Genomic DNA, 24,151 nt, shown 5'->3' with positions numbered 1-24,151 from the left:
AAAAAACGTTGAAAAAAAAAAAAATTAAAAAAAAAAAAAATGAACGCCCCTGTTATTCTTTATTAAATTCAGTTCTCTGTCCCTAAAGGTGTTTGATTTTCTTTCTGACTAAAGTAGTCCAGTATACAGTCCATAGTTGTACCAACTTGTACTTGGGAATAACAAAAGCTTTAGTCGAAATGTAGCACCCTGCCTATGTGTACATGGATAATCTCTGAACTTTAAAATGTTAGCCCTAGTCTCTTAGGTTCTTTCGTACATAGTATACTTTCTTCAGAAGATGCCTCATTCCTTTCCAGTTGTACATTCAAGCCCATCTACTGATCGTCGTCTTCCCCAGAGGTTTGAGGCAGTGTCTGGGGTGTATACCAGCAGACAACTGAGCATGAAGGACGTAGGGATATGGGGCATGTTCAGATCAAAGAGGTACTTTTTCAAAGAGATTTTGATATGCTGCAGCCCCTCTAGTCTCTCTCCTAGCCAGGAACTGCTGTGTTTTAAGGACCAGTGTTAATGAGTGGAGCAGATTGTTATCCCTTAGGGGTTAGGATGGGAGAAAGTTAGAAATCTCTGCATAGGAGATTTAAACTTCTCCATCCAGCCATCTTGAGTTTGTTGACAATTAATTGTGGGGGGAAAAAGTAGATATCAACACTTGGATGGAATTTCCTTTCACTATTTTCTCTGGTATCAGAAAATATTTTTAGTGTTGATCAGAGAATATATATCTGAATAGAGGAATACAAAGTTTCTTACTAGAAAAATTTGCACATAAACAAGCTTCAAAGTCTGTCCCATAATTCCATTTTTGCTTTTGGAGTTTGGGCACTTGTAAGTTCCAAGTCTCACAGCTGTAGATTTTATTGGCTGAGTGCCTCTTTGCTCCATCTGAAGTTTTCCATAAACACCATTTTTGGCTGTGAGTCAAACATGCACACAGGTGCCCTTTTACTGCTCCTTCTCCTTAGGAAGTCTACTCAATTAGACCAGACTAAAACCAATATTACATTTTAATTTAATTTTATTCTTAGAAGAGTCCTATCTAGACTTAATACATTAAGTCAGAAACAACCAAGTATTAACTGCCATTGAGAAAATGTTTATATATGTCGTACATTTGCATTTTAGCACCTTTCATACATCTCCAGTTACTGTTGATATAAGAACATAACAACATAACATGTATTACAAAGGTAGTATAGTTTGGTCGTGAAACAGTCCTGTTTGCTACATTGACTAGAAGAAAATACATTTTAAATTTGTGTTTCTTTATCTTTTGGAGGTCATAGATACCTTTAAGACTCTTACAAAAACCTAGACCCTGGGGTGCCTGGGTGGCTCAGTCGGTTAAGCGTCTGACTTCGGCTCACGTCATGATCTCACGGTTCGTGAGTTCGAGCCCCGCGTCGGGCTCTGTGCTGACAGCTCAGAGCCTGGGGCCTGTTTCAGATTCTGTGTCTCCCTCTCTCTCTCTGACCCTCCCCCATTCATGCTCTCTCTCTGCCTCAAAAGTAAATAAACGTTTAAAAAAAAAAAAAAACCTAGACCCTTTTCCTTCTAATTCAGGGATTCATAGCTGCCACGTTCATGTATTAACTATAGGTTAGGAATATTTGAGTCAGGCATTAAATTTATAAATTATTCAATTACATTTACTTCTAAGTCTTGTTTATAAGTTAATCTGTTAAGATTTTTTTTTTAAACTTTTTTTTTTAACATTTATTTTTGAGACAGAGAGACAGCATGAACAGGGGAGGGTCAGAGAGAGAGGGAGACACAGAATCTGAAACAAGCTCCAGGCTCTGAGCTGTCAGCACAGAGCCCGACGCGGGGCTCGAACTCACGGACCGCGAGATCATGACCTGAGCTGAAGTCGGCGGCTTAACCGACCGAGCCACCCAGGCGCCCCTCTGTTAAGATTTTAAGATGAAGTCAAAATATGTGGTTACTCAGCTTTATTGTGATGCTGATGTTAATGGAAGGAGGAAGTCTTTGGTTTGAAATGCTAGGGAGGGTCTTGTGGGTGTCCTCACTGGCCACTGTGGGATTCTGGAATTTGTGGACACGAAAAGAACTTTAGATATCATCCTTTAAATTGCCCAGGGATGACTTTTAATATTTAGCTTTTATTTTAAATTATATCAGTAATATACAAATGTATGTGTTTTTTAAAACAAACTATAGAGATGAAATTCCCTTTAATACTTTCACTCCCCACCCAAATCTACACAGGTACAAATCTGTAATCATTTAGGTTGTAAAGGATTAATTATTTTAATGTTTTAGAGCAGTTCTTGCATGCAGTGTAATTATTAGTTGTATTAGTAGTAATTGGAATAGTGTGTGCATTGTATATACAATTTATTTTTAGATTTTATTTTATTTTTCTTTAAATTTTTTTCTTAACATTTATTTATTATTGAGGGACAGAGAGACATAGAGCATGAGCAGGGGAGGGAGGGGCAAGAGAGAGGGAGGCAAAGAATCTGAAGTAGGCTCCAGGCTCTGAGATGTCAGCACAGAGCCCAATGCGGGGCTCGAACTCACAAACTGGGAGATCATGACCTGAGCTGAAGTCAGTCGTTTAACCAACTGAGCCACCCAGGCGCCCCTAGATTTTAAGTAAACTCCATACCCAACATTGGGGTTGAGCTCACAACCTCCTCGATCAAGGGTGCCAGCCAGGTGCTCTGGAAATGTGTGTTTATTGGATGGTGCTTGAAGTCATTTTTTTTCTCTTCAAAATAATTTTTAGAGTAAAATATTTATATTGAAGAAATTGGTCTTAACATTTTTTCAAAGGTATACATTTTGACATCATTTCTGCTAGAAGATTAACACATTTAGTTCCATCTTCCCTTTTTAGAGATGTTGGTAGTCTTTGTCTCCAAGCTGTACCATGCATGGTATGTCTGTTGCCCTTTTAGAGTTTGTTACACTTTGATCCCAGAGCTTCCACTTTCTGTGTTAGTTTTTCTGGAATTTTTTGCTCCTTCCAATGGGTTAAGTTTGTGAGTGAACCCAGGATTAAACCTATGACTTACTCACATAAGTGAGTAAACCTATGTTTTCTTTCTTTTCTTTTCTTTTCTTTTTTTTTTATTTTATTTTTTAAAATTTACATCCAAATTAGTTAGCATATAGTGCAACAATGATTTCAGGAGTAGATTCCTTAGTGCCCCTGACCCATTTAGCCCATCCCCCCTCCCACAACCCCTCCAGTAACCCTCAGTTTGTTCTCCATATTTAGGAGTCTCTTCTGTTTTGTCCCCCTTCCAATTTTTATATTATTTTTGCTTCCCTTCCCTCATGTTCATCTGTTTTGTGTCTTAAAATCCTCATATGAGTGAAGTCATATGATTTTTGTCTTTCTCTGACTGACTAATTTCACTTAGCATAATACCCTCCAGTTCCATCCACATAGTTGCAAATGGCAAGATTTCATTCTTTTTGATTGCCGAGTAATACTCCGTTTATTTATACCACACCTTCTTTATCCATTCATCCATCGATGGACATTTGGGCTCTTTCCATACTTTGGCTATTGTTGATAGTGCTGCTATGAACATTGGGGTGCATGTGTCCCTTTGAAACAGCACACCTGTATCCCTCGGATAAATGCCTAGTAGTGCAATGGCTGGGTCGTAGGGTAGTTCTATTTTTAGTTTTTTGAGGAAGCTCCATCCTGTTTTCCAGAGTGGCTGCACCAGCTTGCATTCCCAACCTATGTTTTATTTCTAATTTGGGCACCACTCAGCTATGTGACCTTGGGAAACCCCCTACAGGTATCTCGTTCCACATAAGAACAATAGAGATGATGGATGTTTAACTTAACTCTTGTTATTACAAGGATTAGATGCAGTTTTTCAACTATAATAATCAGGACGTGTGTGTCCCTGGGCTATGGACCTGGCGAGTAGGTGCTGTGTCTAAGTCTCTTCTTTATTTTTGATACTACATCTTTAATTGTATTTGTCCATACAGGAGGCAGTCACGTTAATGTTTGCTAGAGGTTTGAGTAAGACAAACAGGTAAAAAATGGTAAAGTAGTGCTATTTCCCTGGAAAAATATTTGGTACCACTAAAGTTGAATATACCTTATTTCACTAATTGGTATATACCAACAGAAATGCAAACATATGTTTCCCAAACTTCATATTCAAGAATGTTCATAGCAGCACAGTTCATAATAGCAAAAAACTAGAAACAACTTAAATCAGCAGCAGAATAATATATATTGCGGTCTGTCCTTACAGTGAGATCATATACAGCAGTGCAAAAGAACAAGCAACTGTTCTTTGCATTAATGTGGATGAATCTTCCATGTGTAGCCATTTGTATCAAAAAGTTGAAAATCGGCAAAACTAGTCTTTAGAGATAAGAATCGGAAATAGTGCTTACCTTGGGAAGGATTGACTGGTGGGACATAAAGACTTTTGAGAGCTCCTGATATTTTCTTTTTTTAAACCTTAGTTATGTGGGGTGCCTGGGTGGCTCAGTTGGTTAAGGATGTGACTTCGGCTCAGGCCATGATCTCGCGGTTGCTGAGTTTGAGCCCCGCATTGGGCTGAGTGACTACTGTCAGCACAGGGCCAGCTTCAGATTCTCTGTCTCCCTCTCTCTCTGCCCCTCCTGCACACTCGCGCGCACACTCTCTCTCTTTCTCAAAAATAAAAAAATAAAATCTTTTATGTGGATATATTTGCTTTATGGAAACTCTTGAATTGTACATTGGTGATTTACGGACTTTTTGGCAAGAATGTTATATACTTCAGTAATAAGTTTTCACAAAGGGATGGGGAGGGGAGGAGTGAAGTCCACTTAAAAGTTCTTGAATTTGTTTCACCCTTCTCTTGTGAAAATGACAACTCCCGAAGGCAGAGCTCCACCTACCTTGCACTTGCATGTGGGGTATGTGACATGTCAAAATTACATTATTCTGGCTTTCCTTGGTTCACTGCAGTTATTAATTATGTAGTATTTGACGTCAAAAAGTATATTGCAGTTTTTAGGAATTGTTTTCTGGAAACAAACACCCAGTAACAAAATTTGAACCCCATTGTTACAGAATTTTTAACCTAGAATGGGCCAGTGTGGCTGTAAATTCAGGCAGCTTTACATAACACACACACACACACACACACACACACACACACACACACACGCCCTCCCTCTATCAAATTGGGAATGGTCTCCCCTCCCCTCCCCCTTGCCTTCCCTCTCCATTCCCTTCCCTCCCCCTCCCCCCTCCCCCCTCCCCCTCTTCCTTTCCTTCCCTTCCCTTCCTTCTTCCTTCCCTTCCCTTGCTTCCTGTCTGTATATAGATCAGAATTGGGGCCAAAATTTGAAATCAAGTGTAGGGACTACAAGATGTTTATTCTTTCTTCAGGACTGTGCTTTTCTGTATCTTCAGAATATCTGTCTCAAATCCTCTTTTGGAACAAGGAGTAGCATAGTTATTCAAACTTTATGAGGTTGAAAATTATGACATAATTTTCAGTCAGTAGAAAAGCCAGATTTTTTTCTTCCTGTATTTTCCCTATTTTTACCCTGTCCATTTTTTAAAAGATTATATCTTATTTAAAAATTTTTATAATTATTATTTCTTTTACTTTAGAGAGCGAGAGAGAGAGAGAGCAGGGGAGAGGGGCAGAGGGAGAGAGAGAAACCCAAGCAGGCTTCAGGCTCAGTGAGGAGGCTTTTGTGGGGCTGATTCCCATGACCCTGGGATCATGACAAGCCAAAATCCGGAGTCTGATGCTCAACTGACTGAGCCACCCAGGCACCTCTTAAGATTTTATTTTTGAGTAATCCCTGCATCCAACGTGGGGCTCAAACTTAGAACCCCGAGATCAAGAGTCACACACTCTACCAACTGAGCCAGAAAGGTGCCCTGTCCTGTCCTGTTTTTTATATTTTTCTTATTCCTAGGTACTAATATGAAAAATATATATAGGACTTCACAGTTACAAAGGTGAAGAAGCTGTTAATTTAGAATAAAAATGCAAATAATTAACATAAAGGGACGTAAGATTAGTAAACTATGAAAAATCTTTGATATGAAAAATTCATCTTTGAGCCACATTAGTATACCATTTTTATAACTGTTAAAGTAGTAAAGGTTTTAAAAGGATAGCTGCACTTAGTGTCCATAATGTAAAATGGTGTGGTGATTTGACCCTTTTTTTTTGAGGGGGATAAAGTTGTGTCAGTGGATGAAGTCTGTCTTTTCACTAGTAATTTCACTCTTTTGAGGGTTTTTTTCAGAAGACCTAGTTCAGAAAAGCAGATACTTCTTACTTTATCTATAGTTCACAAAAAATTGATGATAAAGTAAATGTCAAGTGTAGTAGATTATGCAGTAGCAGCAAGGTATACCTAGTGTATATATATATATATACCCACTTGTATTGTTAGGACAGTGTAGAATCACAGAGAAATATTTGCTATGCATGAAGAGTAGATTATAAAATAGTGGGTGTACTGATTACAGCTATATAAAAATACAAAGTTATGTAAAAGCTAACTACGGATAGAGTTCTGTTTCTCAGATTGAGGGATTACTAGTATTTTTATTTTTAATTTTCTTTTTTTGCAGTGTATCGTCTGTTAGAAAGAATTAGTGACCAGTTTTTGATGAGTTAAACATTTTACCATTCATGCTCTTTGCTTACTTTGGTACATTCATTACTTTTTCAAAGGCTTAGTGTAAAAGTAGGTGAAACATAGTGAGTGAGTGTGTAGCTCATCCATCATGTGATTACTGCTGTATTCCCAAATTATTGCATGGTACCTGGCACATATTGCTTGTGACTGACTGTTTACGTGGGTTGAAGGCCATTTCCCATCATGTATCTATATGTGTCTCTTATCTATCTCTTTTTATGTGTTAGGGATTTCTTTAGGTTTCTTTTTTTGAGTGTAGCTACATTTTTCATCAAGTTATGTCAGCAGATGTGGTACTCTGTAAAATGGGTTGCCCCTCTTCTTCTGAGCAAGAGAACCTGGAAGGCCTTCTAACCCAAGGCAGACATGGGATATCTGTACATGAATTCATAAAACTTGGCACTTAATGTGTAAGAAATATTTGTTGAATGTGTCAGAAGATCAATATTTGAATCCTGTCCATGCTGTTCAAATAGTGGTGTGTAAAAACACTTAAAAATGAGTGTTTTTATTATCTATGGCTGTGTAACAAAATTACCTCAAGACTTAGTGGCAGCAAACATTATCTTAGTTTCTGTGGTTCAGGAAGGAGCAGCATAGCTGGATGGCTTTGACCCGAGTCTTTCATGAGGCTGTAAGGCTGCTATCAAGGTGTTAGCCGGGGCTGCAGTCATCTGAAGGCTTGACTGGGGTTGGATTCTTTTCGAGCGCACTCATGTGGCTGTTGGCAAGCCTCAGTTCTTTGCCGTGTGAGCATGGCAGCTGGATTGCCTCAGAGAGAGCATCCCAGGGGGAATTCACGGTTGCTTGTGACTTAATCTTTATTGGCAATGACATCTTATCACTTTGTGCTGTATTCTCTTTGTTGGGAGCAAGTCAGTAAGTGAAGCCCACGCTTCGGGTGAGGGGATTACACAAAAGCCAGAAGGCAGGGCTTGTTGGGGGCTGTCTTAGAGGCTGCCTGCATAAGAAAGCAGATAGTATTCTGCCCAGCAAATTCTTGCACCCCCCCCCCCCCCTTCCCCCCGTTTCCAGGTATTTTATCCTTCAAGAGAATAATAAGCTAGTAACAAGCTAATAGCTGTTTGGGCAGACAGGATATTGAATCTCACTACATATGAAATGGCATATAAGAGAATGACAAAACATTAGAATTCCCTCATTTTCAGATGGAACTGTACAACATTCTTTCACTTTCACTGTGGTTTAGTGAAAAGAATTGAGGTTGTCACTGAAGTATATGTAACTTTAATTGTTGCAAATGGAAGATATCAGTGTATGTTCTGGATTTTCAACTAATGTAATGTAAGATTTTATATCATCTGTTACGAATTGTGTTAGAACATGTAGGGTGGTGACTAAAGAATTTGCACAGTTTGGATTTGTCTTGTCCTTTGAAAATACGAGTTTTGTTTGCTTGGTGTATACCAGTCTCTCTTTCATCATTAATAGACTCTTAATTTGCATTAGGTTACACATAGCTTAGCTTTGAATTCTTTTCAAAAGCAATTTGTCTGTCTATAATGTAGTAGGTGTTAGAGTGAATGAAAAATTTTAGTTCACACTCTCTACCTTTGAGTTTACAGTGTGTTTTAGGATAAAAGACAAGTTGAATTTCACAGATACCCTATTTAGGCAGAATCGCCAGTAGAAGTTAAATTAAATTAAGATATGTCATATAATTGAAAATCTTATATGACTTAAAGTGGTACGTGCTGGGTGAGGTAGGTTGATTCACTTTTCATTGCATACCCTTTTTTTTTTAATGCACGTATTATATGAAAACTAATTGCCCAGTCTGTGAACATTAAACTTTAAGAAATGTATCTAGTAATCTGTGCATATACCTGCAGTTATTTCATTTACACTGCCTGAATGTTGAAATTGACACATTTGCACAAAAGCTTGATTTGGGCAGTCCAGTCTGTTTTCAGAATCCTCAGTGGCCAAGGCACATGGTTACTTATTTTCATTACAGGGAGACCCAATTTTGAGGAAGGTGGACCAACATCAGTGGGAAGAAAGCATGAATTCATACGATCAGAAAGTGAAAATTGGCGCATTTTTAGAGAGGAACAAAATGGAGAAGATGAAGATGGAGGTTGGCGACTAGCTGGATCAAGAAGGGATGGAGAGAGGTGGCGGCCGCACAGTCCTGGTAAGAGATCTGAGTGAGGGCACAGGGACCAAAATAAGTGAGTATTTAATAAGGAAATGTTTACAGATTAAGCAGGAAAGGTAAGCTGCTAAAGAGGCGCCAGTTACTTTATGTCATTGTACTCAGGCTTATTACTACAAAACATTTTCTTTCTTTCTTTTCTTTAATTTTTTTATGTTTATTTATTTTTAAGAGTGAGAGAGACAGGGTGTGAGCAGGGGAGGGTCAGAGAGAGAGGGAGACACAGAATCGGAAGCAGGCTCCAATCTCTGAGCTGTCAGCACAGAGCCCAACATGGGGCTCGAACTCATGGAACATGAGATCATGACCTGAGCCGGAGTCGGACGCTTAACTGACTGGGCCACCCAGGTGCCCCAACAAAACATTTTCAACATGAAAGTTCCCCACGTCTATTCATTTGATGAAAATCATCTTTATTTTTCTGGAGCAAATAGTGTTAATGGGAAGCACCTACCCTTAACTGCAAAAATGTAAGAGGGTTTCATTTGGTTTTGTCTAATGCTAAATCTATCTTTTTCAGCATTGCTTTAAAACTTATAAATGTATAATTATATGCTCACTAAGGAATATGTGCTCCTACTAAAATGGGTATTTTTCCTGCGTAATAAAGGATTTATTCTTTCAAATTGTTTTTTGTCCTGAAAATGTGATTTAAGCTTATTTGAAGAATAAACTTTAAACCCAGGTCAAAAACGTAATCACAAGTTCATTCTTTTGTCCTTCTAACTTTAGAAAAAGGAGAGAGAAGAGTAGTGATTAGTGGTTTTGTAAGTTCTTCTGTTTGACTCTTAAGAATGCTTCAAACTGTTCTTCCCTGACATTAGATATGCTGGTAATTGAAGACACTGGTGCTTTGTGTCAAAGTTCATCCCCTACCAAAGTGCTGATTCCATGCCTCATGATAATCAGATGCCACTGTAGTTTGAATCGTGGGGTCATGCAGAACTGAAGCTTACAGAGTGTATATTTGCCTTCTGAATTTCATGTGCATAACATTATTTTAGCTGTCAACCATATGCCAAAGAAGCTTACTTTTCATAGAAGAAATCATAAGTAAACTGTTTGCATTTACATTTTAAAATCAAATTATTAGCAGAGTCACTAGTCTCGGTCTGAGTAAACATTATAACAAACATTCAGAGTGCTTTATGTACTTGTAGATAGGTAGAAACAGAATGAAGTTGATCTTTGGATAGAGTTTTGATGCTTTCATCACAACTCCTCATGGCTGCCTCATGGGTGAGTTTTCTGTCATTAGTAGGCATTGTTTACATCACAGTTAACTAGGCAGTTCTCATCAGTCTGTGTGCTGGGCAACCAAATGTTGTAGTTCTCTTCAAGGCATCACAGCATTTTGTGCTGAGCTTGCCTGTAAGCAAAAGGATTTGTAGACTATGTTCCCAACAAGCATTCAGTGAAAGAATGGACAGGATCTGGACTGAGCGAGAAGAAAAATTCCAGCTGATCAAAAACAAACAAGGTGAATGTTTTGGAAGATCAACAATGTTTGTGAGCCCAAACATCTGATGTTGATTCTTAATAGAATCCCTTTAATAAAGGAGATAAAGTAAAATTTTAGTGTATATTCTACCACTGACCCTTTTCACCCCACACCCCAGCAACTTCGATTTTGGCTATATGTTGTCTTTTTCTTAAGCCTTTCTCCCTGATACGTGATTTTCATGTCCAATTTATTTGTCATTAAGTTAACAATTTCCCCAAATTTTATATTGGTATATTTTTGAAAGACAGTTTGGGGTATATAACGATACATGGGGCTGAAAAATCAGTGGAAATAGCATTTTTTAAAAAGGACACTATCTGCTTTTTCAACCAAGCATATTAAAAGTTAAGTCTGATTATATCAGTTGTATAAATTACTGTTAACATTTCTTAGATTATACTTTATTCTTTTATGATTTGATTCAAAGTTTAAATATAATGGTTTTGACTGATTTTTTATATTATAAAAATTGTGGCAGACATATGTTGGAAAGCCTTCAAAAGCAGTGATCAGTCTTAATAAGCTATAGATGTGCCTTATCTGCTATGTTTGGTTTAAGTAGGGCTCAAAATTGGATACGTATGGAGATGCAACTATTAAGGTAGGGACAGCTAAGCATCCACTCTGGGAAGTGAACTTAAGAAACTCAGTAAGAGGAAAACATGAGCCAGATGCCTAGAAGGATAGATTCCTATCATGGTGCATACTTAACAGACGGTTTAGAAATGATAGTAGTAGAGAGAGTTCTCAGGAATTCAGCACTGGATCATGAATACTTCTTTTGAGTAATGATTCTAGGTTTGCATATAAGCAAACTGGATATAAAGCTCCTTAGTTTTCGTAGAAGGCAATAGTTGTTGTAAGTAAAGGAGTGTGGGAATAATGTTTCTTATCTTTTTTTTTTAAATTTTTTTTTTCAACGTTTTTTATTTATTTTTGGGACAGAGAGAGACAGAGCATGAACGGGGGAGGGGCAGAGAGAGAGGGAGACACAGAATCGGAAGCAGGCTCCAGGCTCCGAGCCATCAGCCCAGAGCCTGACTCGGGGCTCGAACTCAACGGACCGTGAGATCGTGACCTGGCTGAAGTCGGACGCTTAACCGACTGCGCCACCCAGGCGCCCCTATGTTTCTTATCTTTTTTGTGAGTGACTTACAAGTAGCTACATCTATTGGGCTGATGTTTGCCTTCTTATTTTCAGTTTGAATTTTAGACTGCTGGTTTTAGCAAATTGAGCCTCAGTAGTAAGAACATTTGACTTTGGCTCATTTCTTTTCTGTATCTCCCACAGAGAAAGCATTCAAAAAGATAGAAAATTTTAATAGGTTAAAACTTGTCTCTCTTTTGAAGGCTTTCTTAGACTCAGTTTTGTCAGATATTAACAAGATTTCCCCTGTGTGTGTGTGTGTGTGTGTGTGTGTGTGTGTGTGTGTTTAATACGTTAACTGACATCTTTTATTCTTAGGAAGTCTTTTTCTGTTGGAAAGTAGATGTAATAAACAGTATGCTAGGGTGGATTTAGGAATGTCCCTGGGGGTATTATACAGAAATAAAAACTCCCTGGGGAGAGTTAAGAGTTGAGAATAAAGGAAAAGGAAAGTAAGCATGCTGTTGTGGAAAAAGCAGTATTGGATGCAGAATTCGATTCTAGTTCTGCTTTGCCGTTATGCAAGTTACTTCTGTCAGAATTTTTGTTTCTTAAACTATAAAATTAGGATAGTGGGCTATATAAAATCTTTGACATCTGTCAATGCTGTAATTCCATGACTTTTTGTTGGGAATCAAAATTCCAACTGGAATCTTGTCACTAGCAAGTTGGCATGATGAGTTTGATATTAGGAATTGACACAGGGGGTTGGTCGTATCCATAAAGAATGGTATTTTCATGAGAAGAAGGAAAAGGTGTAAGACCTGCCAAAGGGAAGGCAGGAACTTCAGTTTTGGTCACATGGTCAGCGTTACAGATCTGGGCTAGGAGTGTGCCCTGTGAATGGCTAACTGAAGTTTCGGTCACATAGCCAAAGCTTATCCAAAATGTATACTTTGAGTAAAGTGTCCTTTAAAAGTAATTTGTTTCAAATTTATCTTTCAAAACTGTAGAGTATGTTGTGTGGCTCAGTACTTATTGAAGATAACCACTATTGTCACTTAGTGGTATCGTTTGTATGCTAAGCTCTTCACTTGATTTAATTTGCCTAATTTTCTCTTTAGTTGATTGATCCATTTGATTTCACAGTTAATCATAGTTTTCCCCTTTATTTCCTATTCATGGTTTTCTTTTTCAAATACTGTCATGAAAGTTTTCTAAGGTCTGTATCCTCCTCATCCCAGATGGCCCTCGTTCTGCAGGCTGGCGTGAACACATGGAACGACGGCGAAGGTTTGAGTTTGATTTTCGAGATCGGGATGATGAACGGGGTTACCGAAGGGTGCGCTCTGGCAGTGGAAGCATGGACGATGACCGGGACAGCTTGCCCGAATGGTGCCTAGAGGATGCTGAAGAAGAGATGGGCACATTTGACTCCTCCGGAGCGTTCCTCTCTCTGAAGGTAGGAAATCTGTTTTAAATGTCATGACACACACCGACCTTCCACCAAAGCCAAATGTACTGTTGACCTTCGGCTTTATTTTCTTGACACAGAAGGTCCAGAAAGAGCCGATTCCAGAAGAGCAGGAGATGGACTTCCGGCCTGTAGAGGAAGGGGGGGAGTGCTCCGATTCTGAGAGCAGCCATAACGAAGAAGCCAAAGAACCTGATAAGACAAATAGGAAAGAGGGAGAGAAGACAGATAGAGTAGGAGTTGGTAAGGCTCATTTTTGTCTTGTACCTTCTTCTTTTCATCAGATCAAAAGCTTCCTAAGGTGCTAATTTAAGATTACTTTATGTTACAGAAGCTAGTGAGGAAACATCCCAGACCTCATCATCATCTGCTAGACCAGGTACTCCTTCAGACCATCAGCCTCAGGAAGCACCACAGTTTGAGAGGAAAGAGGAACCCCAAACTGAGCAAACAGAAAAAGCTGAGGAGGAGAGTCAGACGGAAAATAGCCTGCCAACCAAAGTGCCCAGCAGAGGGGATGGTATGTATTTATGAGAGTAGATAAGCTAAAACAGGATTCTGCCCAGGCCAGTGATCATTGATAAGATGGGTTTCCGTTTATGCCTCCTGGAGCTGCTTCTAGTGGTGAATTACTGAAACACATTATTTCACTAGTAAACTTAGTCAAACTCTGCTTCCCATGTACGTGTCCTTCCCAAAATTCACCGAAACAGAGAGGAAACGAAGGTGGAGCTCGGGAATCTCACTTTCTACAAGGTTATGACATGGTCACCTTGGTTATCAGCGGAGCAGACAGGGTTTCGGATCCTCCACAGTAATTAGATTCTCACATCAGACAGCTACCTTCCCAGTGGCTGCAGGATGTATGTCCAGAAGGCACACTAAAATGCTGTTGTTTCAAAAGAGGCCAAAAAGAATATGGATGAAGCTGTGGAGGTCCTACCACCTTTGCTAGTGAATAAGCTTAAAACATATCTCCTTCTCCAGTATTACTGTTTTGATTTTACTTTGCCTCATATGCCTTAGTGGGTAGTATTAATGTTTACTTCCATGTTTCTTCTGGTACACACTTAAAATTGACATTGTAATTCCTGATGTTGAAGGGTTAATGGATTGAGTCTCCATAAAAAGTCACAACTTTAACGTGGCCTGTGAGACCTTGCACAACGTGGCATCTGCCTGCCTCTGTACAGTTTGAGTGCCACTTCTGTCTCCTTCCTCTGTTCCCCAGCCTCACAGCCTGTTAGGTCCTCAAGTGTGCCCTAGCACGTGCTGTTCTCTGTGCCTGAAACTCTCTCCCATCCGAAGTTCCCAAGCCACGTTAGGTATCTTCTCTAGTTTCTTAAACAATTGACACTATTCCTCACATAGCAACACAGTATTAGAAAGATCTGTTTATTATTTTTTTTACTCAGTAGACTAATATTTTGAGGGCTTAAGCCAAAGATTTCTCTTCAGAGTTAAATGTCTAGGACAAAGCTTAGTGAGTGAATTCAGCGAGTATTTGAATCTCTATTAGGCACTGTGCGACTTGTCCATTTTGAGACCTGTTTGATACGTAGTAGTCATTTTTCAGTTACGATGTGCCCCCAAATTACTTGTGGTTCTTTCTCTTGAATGTACATTCCTGGGACCTTACTCTAGGAGATCCTAGGATGGAGTCCGGATGTGTGTATTTTGAGAAAGCTTCATAGATGTGCATTAAAGATGAAAACTCTAGATTGATAATCTGTGAGGGAGATAAAGGATATGTGTATCAGGCATCTAGGGCTAAATTCCCATTTTTAGAGGGTAGGTAGAGAGTAGCCAGAGAAAAATCTTCAGAGACAAGAGTGGACTAGAGTGAAGAGAAAGGAAGGAATGGAGAAGGTTTTAGTTTAGGCTTGGGTAGATAATGTCAGAGGCTACTGAGGTCGGAAGATGAGGACTAGGTAAAGCCATTGGATTTGGGGACTTTGAGTCACTGCTTCTCTTTGGGAGAGAAGCTGTGTTGGAGGGGTGGAAGTGGAAGTCACAGTGTAGCAGGTGTGGGTGGCAGTGCATAGACTGTTCTTTTAAGGAGTTTGGCAAAGAAAGGAAAGACTGAGAGGAATGGGAATGTGGAGAAGCTATCTGTAATTGAACCAGTAAGGTTCCAAAGCGGAAGCTGCAATTGTATCTAATTACTTTCATCCCCCTTTTTATTTTAAGAGCCTGCATCCTGAGAGGTTAGAAACAGGACCCAAAACAGAACCTCTTTTGTAGTCTCTTTTCTTATTGAGAAGACCGTCTGCACTGTACATGTAGACTCCCAAGAGCTCTTTGTTATCCTAAAAACTAATGTATTGCATTACATTTATTATCACCTGAAATAGGTTCTTATTTAAGAGAAATGCAGATACGTTTAATCAAAGTTTTGATGGTGAGATACGACATTTTTTGAGGAGATTTGCAGTCCTTTGTTAACAGTCTGCTATTTGGAGACACGTTATAAAGATAACATTGGTCTGATTCTGTTTGTTTTCAAGAGGTAGATGTGTCACTGTTGGGCAGATGCTGTAGTGACACAGGCAGGCACTGTAGGAGGACCTTTTAATCCTTATATTTTGTCATTCTGTAGAGTTAACTGCTGTCATCGTAGGGAGAAATACTACACTTCTCCGTAAGAAGTTGCTGCAGTGAGGGGTGCCTGGTTGGCTCAGTCGGTTAAGCATCCAACTCTTGATTCTGGCTCAGGTCATGATCTCAGGGCTCCTGACCTGTGTTGGGCTCTGTGAGGACAGTGCGGAGCCTGCTTGGGATTCTCATTTTCTCTCTCTGCCCCTACTTAGCTCATACATGCACGCATGCGCACACACCCACACTCACACCCCCCCCCCCACCCTGTCTCTCTCTCAAATTTAAAAAAAAAAAAAAAAAAAAAAAAAAGCTGCAGTGTTTGATACATTCACCTTTCTGTTGAGCCCATTTAGTGAGTGGCCCAACTTGATGGAGAGCTAGTTTTTCTTCATGAGAACCTCCATAGTTTAAAGGTTTTTCATGTTTCTGTGTTTTTTTTCCCCTCTAGAAACGGTTTCTGATGTCCAGCAGTCCCTGTCCCAGATTCCTTCAGATGCAGCCTCTCCCCTTCTCATACTTCCACCCCCTGTTCCCAGTCCTCGTCCTGCCCTGCGGCCAGTTGAAACGCCGGTCGTAGGTGCTCCTGGTATGGGCAGTGTGTCCACAGAACCAGATGATGAAGAGGGCCTCAAACATTTGGAGCAGGTAAAAATCATGTAATTCTTTTTTTCTCCTCTCAAAGCACCATAAAAATTGAAAAGCATTAAACAGATATTCAGAAATGGAACTTTTGTGCATTAGATTTTATGTACTGGAAAAGTTGTTTTAAATCTAGTATTTATTTGTATGAGTAATTGTCTTTCAAATCATTTCATGCTTTTAAGTTTCTGCTATGTAGTAGTCATTATGTCAGGTTATTTTTTCTCTTCTGAGGTTGCCCTTGGCTGTTTGCTTTTCTTTTTTCTTTTTGGAAATTAATGGAATGCCAAAAATGGCAAATACAAGCAGCTGTGGATGGGCACAGCGTCTTCTGTATTTTTTACCTAAAGTGTAACTGGGAATAGTTAAACTCTCAGGATATTAACATCGTATTCACATCTCTAGATTTCCCTGAGATTAAGTATACCTTTGTTGGATGTAAATGGTGACTTGCTTTCTACAGAAGAATCTGTTTCCTTTGCTCTGGGGTGGTGGTTGGTGGCAGGAAATGCTTGAAGAAAGAAAGAAAGTGGGCAGTGTGTTAGTAAAACTTGTAAAACTTTTGTAATTGTGTTAATTGAGCCTTTGTTGTATTAACACCCATGTTTTTACAGGTTTAGATTATACGTTTCAGAATTGACCAATGGCTTACTGGTTTTAAAAGTAATCTTATTAATGTGTTGATTAGAAGAAGCCTGGGCTTTGATCCTTACCAGTTTGTGTTTTAATTTCAGTTTGCTTTGCTTAATAATTTTGAGACTCTGAGCAAGATTTGACCTCTCTGAGCCTTAGTTTCCCCCTCTATAAAGTGGGGATAGTACATATTTTCATGATATTGATGGAAGAATTAAATGGTTGCCTGCTGTGTTTCTTGCACAGTACTACCTTTTACAGATCAAGTCGTTCAAAAAAGGTAGGCATTTTTATTAAGTGTACTAGTATTAATTCGGGATCGTTTGTTTCCTCAATCCATTTTTTTTGTTTTTCTGTTAGCAAGCTGAGAAGATGGTGGCTTATCTCCAAGATAGCGCACTAGATGATGAGAGATTGGCATCAAAACTGCAAGAGCACAGAGCTAAGGGAGTCTCAATTCCATTGATGCACGAAGCAATGCAGAAGTGGTATTACAAAGATCCTCAGGGAGAAATTCAAGGTAGCTCGTTCCATTCTACTTGAAGCCATTATCTCCTATAAGATGGTCATTATTTAATGTTAATTTGCATAATAGTGGAAAAAGTCAATTTTTACAGTTTTTCTTTGTATGTGTGTGTGTGTGTGTGTGTGTGTGTATATATACATACATACACACACACTTACTTACTTACTTACTTATTTAAAGGTTCCTTCCATAATACTTTGCAATTTCAGTGGTGGGGGGAGGGAGGTCCAGTGAAAATCATTTGAATACAAGGCGGAATGTGATAGTAAATATAACAGGGATGCAGACAAAATGCTTAGGACGCCCTTAGTTCTGGCTTCCCAGCGGGTTAATTGGGCAGGTAAGAGTTACCTTCTCTGCACTTCAGTTTACCTCCCATTAAAGGTGATGGCAATCATAGAAGACCTTACCTGAATGTTTTGCTCAAGTGGAATTGATATCATAAATGGTAAAGAACTATCTGAGAAAGGATAGTACCATATTATAAGCTAATCCCTTAAAAAAGATTTGTATGGTGGGTAAGTTAGAATGGGTAGAGAATGTTGTAAAAGAAATTTGTTGATTCATTTCCGCTTTTGAATTCTTTGTTTATAACCTGAAATTGATTGACTAATATTAGTGTCAGTTTCATGATACTCTTTTACCAAGTACACCCTGTGATCTCTTTGTGACATACTAACTCCCTTTCCAGTCTGAGTCCCCTTACCCTCTATTGTCCTGCATAACATCTATTACTGCCTGGTTCTGATTTGTTCATGACCTGTTCACACCCCCATAGAATGGAAGGTGCTTGGGAGCAGGACATGTGTGTGTATGTTTTGTTTTGTTTTGTTTTGTTTTGCTTTGTTTTTTTGTAAAGCAATCAAAAGTGTTTATTTGATATTTTAAGGCTTACAAATGGAGAGACAAAATGTGCTTCCAAATTCAGGGCTGTGTGTTTTAATTAAAGCATATATGGAACGGTGCCTCGGTGGCTCAGTCAGTGGAGCATCCGACTCTTGATTTTGGCTCAAGTCATGATCCCATGGTTGTGTGATTGAACCCCACATCAGGCTTTGCACTGAGCATGGGGTCTGCTTAAGAGTCTCTCTTCCTCTCTCTTTCCCTGTCTCTCTCAAATAAAATTAAAAAATAAAATATAGATGTGTGCCTTAATTAAATATACTTGAGATAATTGCAACTTTACATGCAGTTGTAACAAATACTACAGAGATTTTATGTACTCTTTACCCAATTGCCGTGAGTGGTAATCCATGCAAAACTGTAGTACCATATCCAGCCAATGTATTGACTTTGATACAGTTAAGATTTAGAACATTTTTTTTCTTTTTTTTTAATGTTTATTTTTCAGAGAGTGAGAGAGAGAGAGAGAGAGAGAGAGAGCATGCACACGTGCAAGCAGGAGAGAGGCGGGGAGGGGAGGGGACAGGCAGAGGATTCGAAGCGGGCTCTGTGCTGACAGCAGACAGCCCAATGTGGGGCCTGAACCCATGAACCTCTAGATCATGACCCTGAGCCAGAGTCGGACGCCTAACTGAGCCACCCAGGTGCCCCAAGATTCAGAACATTTTCGTTTCCTATTGCCCTTGGGTGCCCACATGCATTTCCTTTCCACCTGTTCCTGCTCCTTAACACTTGGCAGCCACTAATCTTTTCCCGATTTCTATATTTTGTCATTTCAAGAATTTTGCAGAAATGGAATCCATTTGCATCAAATGGAAAAAAAATTGTTTTCACTCAGCACAATTCTCTGGAGATTCATACAGGTTGTTGCATGTATCAGTAGATTTCTTCTTTTTATTTACTGAGTGGTACATCCATGATATAGATGTATCGTTGTTTAACCGTTTATCCATGAAGGGCGTCTGGGTTGTTGCAGTTTCTGGCTATTATAATAAAGCTGTTAAACATTTATGGATAGGCTTTTGTGTTAATACAACTCTTCATTCCTCTGAGACATAAATGTCCAGGAGTGCAATTGCTAGATTGTATGGTGATGACATGTTTAGTTTTTTTAAGCAACTGCCAAGTTGTTTTGTGGAGGAGCTGTACTATTTTTGTATTTCTGCCAGCAATCTGTGAGTGATTCATTTTCTCCACATCCTTGACAGTATTTGATGTTGCTATTTTTTACCTTGACCATTTGGGCTTGTTATAGTGGTATCTCATTCTAGTTTTTGGCTTGCATTTCCTTAACAGCTAAAGATGTTGGACGTCTTTTAATGTGTTTATTGGTGTTTATCCTCTTTAGTAAACGATCTCTTCATGTTTTTTACTTGTTTTCTCATTATTTGCTTTTTTAACCTTTGAGTTTTGAGGCTTCCTTATATATTCTAGATAATAGCTCTTTGTTAGGTATGTGGTTTGCAGATATTTTCTCCCAGTCTGAATCTTTTTATCCTCTTAACAGAGTCTTTCACAGATCAAAAGTTTTAGATTTTGATGAAGTCCAGTTGATTAGTTTTTTCCTTTAATGGATTGTGTTTTTGGTATTAAGTCAGAGATAGAAGAACTCTTTGCCTGGCTTCAGATCCCAAAATTTCCTTTCCAGAATAATTTAGGTTTTTTTCATTTAAGTCTGTGATCTATTTTGAGTTAATTTTTGTATAACGTATGGGAATTAGGTCAAAGTTTATTTTTTTGCTGATGGATGTCCAGTTGCTCTGGAACCTTTTGTTGAAAAGCCATTTTTCCTCTTTTGAATTGCTTTTGTACCTTTCTCAAAATTCAGTTGGGCATATTTATGTTGGTCTGTTTCTGTGTTCTTCTATTCCACGGATCCATGTGTCTGTCTCGCCACTAATATCACAGTCTTGATTACTGTAGCTATATAATATGTTTTGAAATTGAGTAGATGGATTTCTTCCAGTTTTTTTTTTCTCCGGGTTTATTTTTTAGCAAAGTAGTTTTTAGTTTTTCTAGTTCCCTTTGCCTTTCCATATAAATTTCAGAATAGTCTTGTCTATATTTACCATATAAATGTGTTCAGAAATCTATGTTTATATATCTTGCTGAGATTTTAATAGGAACAGTGTTAAACCTCTGTATTGTTTTGAAGACTTGACATCTTTTTCATGTTGACTCTTCCAGTCTATGAACTTGTGTCATTTTCAGCATAGATTCTGTACATGTTCTATTAGATTTGTACCTACTTGATTTTTTTTTTGAGTGATTGTAAGTTTTATTATATTATATTTCAGTGTCTTTGTGTTCATTCCTACTATATAGAATTGGATTTTGGATTTTTGTCATTAGTCTGTGACCTGCCGAGCTCATTTATTAGTTTTAGGAGTTTTTGTTGTTGTTGTTTGGGTAGGTTCCATAGGATTTTCTTTGTAGACATTGTTATCTGCAAACAGGGATCGTTTTAATTTTTCGTTTCCAATCTATGCCTGTTATTTCCTTTTGTTGCCTTATTGTATTTTCCAACACTGTGTTGAATATGATGGGTGAGAGCAGACATATTTGCCTTATTTTTCCTATGTTCCTATCTTAGGGGAACACTTAGTCTTTAATAATTTAGTATGATGTTAGCTGCTTGGTTTTTTTTTTTTTTTTTTTTTTTAAATTTTTTAACATTTATTTATTATTATTGAAAGACAGAGAGACACAGAGCATGAGCAGGGGAGGGGTAGAGAGAAGGGGAGAACAGAATCTGAACAGAATCTGAAGTAGGCTCTAGGTTCGAGCTGTCAGCACAGAGCCCGATGCGGGGCTCGAACTCAGAAACTACGAGATCATGACCTGAGCCGAAGTCGGTCGCCTAGCTGAGCCACCCAGGTGCCCCAACTGCTTGGTTTTTATAGATGTTTTTTATTTATTTATTTTTAAGTAATTTCTACACCACCATGGGGCTCAAATGCATGACCCTGAGATCAAGAGCAGCAGGCTCCTCTCACTGGCTCAGCACCCTTATCGATGCTCTTTATGAAGTTGAGGAAGTACCTTATTGTTTGAGAGTTTTTATCATGATTGGGTATTGGATTTTGTCAAATCCTTTTTGTGCATTTGTTTCTATGGTCCTGTGATTTTCCTTCTTTAGTAAGTTTAAGATGGTGGATTAAATTGAGTGCATTTTGAATATTGAACCAGCTTTGCATCCTTGGAGTAAACCCCATTTGGTCATGGTGTGTAATTCTTTTTATATATTGCTGCATCCTATTTGGTAATGTTTAGTTAAGGATTTTTGTGTCTCTGTTCATGAGACATGTTGTTCTGTAGTTTGTTTTTTTTGTTTGTTTGTTTGTTTGTTTTTTTTGGTGTTCTCATTGTCTGCTTTTAGTATCAGGGTAATAATATCAGCTTCATAAAATGAGCTGGGAGTTACTCCCTTTTCTATTTTCTGGAAGATTGTTTAGAATTGGTGTTAATTCATCTTTAAATGTTTTGGAGAATTCTCCAGTGAAACCACCTGGGTACCTGTTTTTAGGGAATTTTATTTATTTTTTTTCTAAAATAGGCTCCATGCCCAACATATGGTGCTTGAACTCAGGACATCGAGATTGAGAGTCTCTTGCTCTACCGACTGAGCCAGCCAGATGCCCTGTTTTTTGGGAATTTTAAAATTACAAATTCAGTATCCCGAATAGTTACAGAGCTATTTAAATTACTGATTTAGTAAGGGTCGATTTTTGGTGGTTTGTGTTTTTTGACGAATTGGTCCATTTCATCTAAGATGTCAAATCTGTGTGTGTAGAATTGTTTAGAATATTCTCTTACTATCTTTTTGATGTTTGCAGGTACTGTAGTGATAGGCCGTGATTTATTCCTGATGTTCGTAATTTGTTCATTTCTCTTTTTCTCATTGTCAGTCTTGCTAGAGATTTAATTTTACCGATCTTTTCAAAGAATTAACTTTGTTTCATTGATTTTTTTTCCCCCCACTTTTTTGTTTTCAATTGCATTGAGTTCTACTCTTTACTATTTCCTTCCTTTCCTTAGGGTTTATTTTGCTTTTCTTTTTCTAGGTTCTTGAGGTGGATGCTTATATTATTGATTTGAGACTTTCTTTTCCAATGTAAGCTATAATAAAAACTGTAAATTTCTCTTTCAGCCCTTCTTTAACTGTGTACCACAAATTTTGATACAAGTATTTTTATTTCTGTTCAGTTCAGTGTATTTTTTTTTTTTGTGATTCCTGTTGAGACCTCCACTTCAAATATATATATATATATATTTTTTTTTAATTTTTTTAACGTTTATTTATTTTTGAGACAGAGAGAGACAGAGCATGAACGGGGGAGGGTCAGAGAGAGAGGGAGACACAGAATCGGAAGCAGGCTCCAGGCTCTGAGGTGTCAGCACAGGGCCCGACGCGGGGCTCGAACTCACAGACCGCGAGATTGTGACCTGAGTTGAAGTCGGACGCTTAACCGACTGAGCCACCCAGGCGCCCCTATATTTATTTATTTTTAAGTAATCTCTACAACCCCGAGATCAGGAGTTGTATGCTCCTCCAACTGAGCCAACCAGCTGCCCTAAGAGACCTCCACTTTTACTCATGGATTATTTGGAAGTGTGTTATGTGGTTTCCAAGGGTTTGGAGATTTCCCTGTTATCTGACTGTTAATGATTTCTAGCTTTATTTTCTTGTGGTTGAAACACATCATATATAATTTCAGCTTTTAAAATTTTATTGAGATTTATTTATGGCTCGGAATATAGTTTGTTTTGCTGTATGTTCTGTGGGTTCTTGAAAGAATGTATACTTTGTTGTCTTGGAGTGTTCTGTAAATATCAGTTGGACCTTATTGATGGTGTTGTTGAGTTCTATAATCTTGTTGGTTTTCTGTCTAGTTCTGTCAGTTGTTGAGAGAGTGGTGTTGAAGCCTTCAGCTGTTACTGGAGATTTCTCTGTCTTTTCAGTTTTATTAGATTTTGCTTCACATATTTTGCAGGTTTGTTCAGTGCGTACGCTTTTACCGTTGCTGTGTCTTCCTGGTGGATTGACCCTTTATTAATATATAATATCCTTCTCTGTCTCTGGTAATTTTCTTTGTTCTGAAGTCTACATTATCAAATACTAATATAGCCACTCTAGCTTTTTTAAAATTTGATTAATGCTTGCATGATATACCTTTTCCTATCCTTTTATTTTCAACCTGCCTATATTGTTATATTTGAAATGACTTTCTTGTAGATAGCATATACTTGGGTCATGTTTTCAGATGTATATATTGGGTCATGTTTTTTGTTGTTTCTTCGTTCCAAATCTGGAATATATGAAGTAAAATGAAAAGTCAGGGAATTCACCTCCATGTGGTTCCTCAGGCACCAAGGCCAGTCTGCCTTCTCTCTACTGTTCAGAGTGTTCTTTTGTTTCCTTTGTATATATAATGTTAGGGTTTTTAGTTGTATTTAGCAGGAAGAACAGGGAAAAGTAGATCTACTCCATCTTCCCGGAAGTGGACATTATAGGCTTTTGTTTTATTTAACTGTTGTATTCTCATTACCTAGACTCATGTAATTGGTATTCAGTAAATATTTGTGAATGAATGAATGAATTGTTATTGATCAGTGTGAATCTGTTAATTTTATGTGTAAAATATTTGATTTTTAATTGTAAAACATGTAGAGAATGTTACTCTCCCTCCACCCTAAGCCAGATTTAGTCATACCTACGTAAATAATTTATCTTAATGTTTTTTTTTTTTTTTTAATTTTTTTTTCAACGTTTTTTATTTATTTTTGGGACAGAGAGAGACAGAGCATGAACGGGGGAGGGGCAGAGAGAGAGGGAGACACAGAATCGGAAACAGGCTCCAGGCTCCGAGCCATCAGCCCAGAGCCTGACGCGGGGCTCGAACTCACGGACCGCGAGATCGTGACCTGGCTGAAGTCGGACG

General features: G+C 38.4%; 1 protein-coding gene across 12 annotated transcripts in view; it reads left to right on the top strand.

Annotated features, from left to right (window-relative positions):
• Nucleotides 1-24,151, top strand: part of GIGYF2 (GRB10 interacting GYF protein 2) — a 146,987-nt gene that overhangs the window by 81,586 nt on the left and 41,250 nt on the right. For 8 of the 12 annotated variants that reach the window (XM_078450773.2, XM_060624166.3, XM_060624167.3 and 5 more), the window contains 6 exons: nucleotides 8,645-8,824; nucleotides 12,681-12,898; nucleotides 12,991-13,153; nucleotides 13,242-13,430; nucleotides 15,957-16,153; nucleotides 17,141-17,300. In XM_078450773.2, coding sequence (XP_078306899.2) covers nucleotides 8,645-8,824; nucleotides 12,681-12,898; nucleotides 12,991-13,153; nucleotides 13,242-13,430; nucleotides 15,957-16,153; nucleotides 17,141-17,300 — 1,107 coding nt within the window. Of the gene's footprint in view, nucleotides 1-8,644; nucleotides 8,825-9,989; nucleotides 10,326-12,649; nucleotides 12,899-12,990; nucleotides 13,154-13,241; nucleotides 13,431-15,956; nucleotides 16,154-17,140; nucleotides 17,301-24,151 lie in introns of those variants that run through there. The other 4 variants (XM_060624170.3, XM_078450775.2, XM_060624173.3 and 1 more) reach the window with 4 other exon arrangements.

This window comes from Panthera onca, chromosome C1 (assembly GCF_046562875.1).
Source record: "Panthera onca isolate mPanOnc1 chromosome C1, mPanOnc1 haplotype 2, whole genome shotgun sequence".
Classification (NCBI taxonomy): domain Eukaryota; kingdom Metazoa; phylum Chordata; class Mammalia; order Carnivora; family Felidae; genus Panthera; species Panthera onca.
The sequence above is the reverse complement of the archived record's forward strand: the minus strand, read 5'-3'. Positions and strand labels throughout refer to the sequence as shown.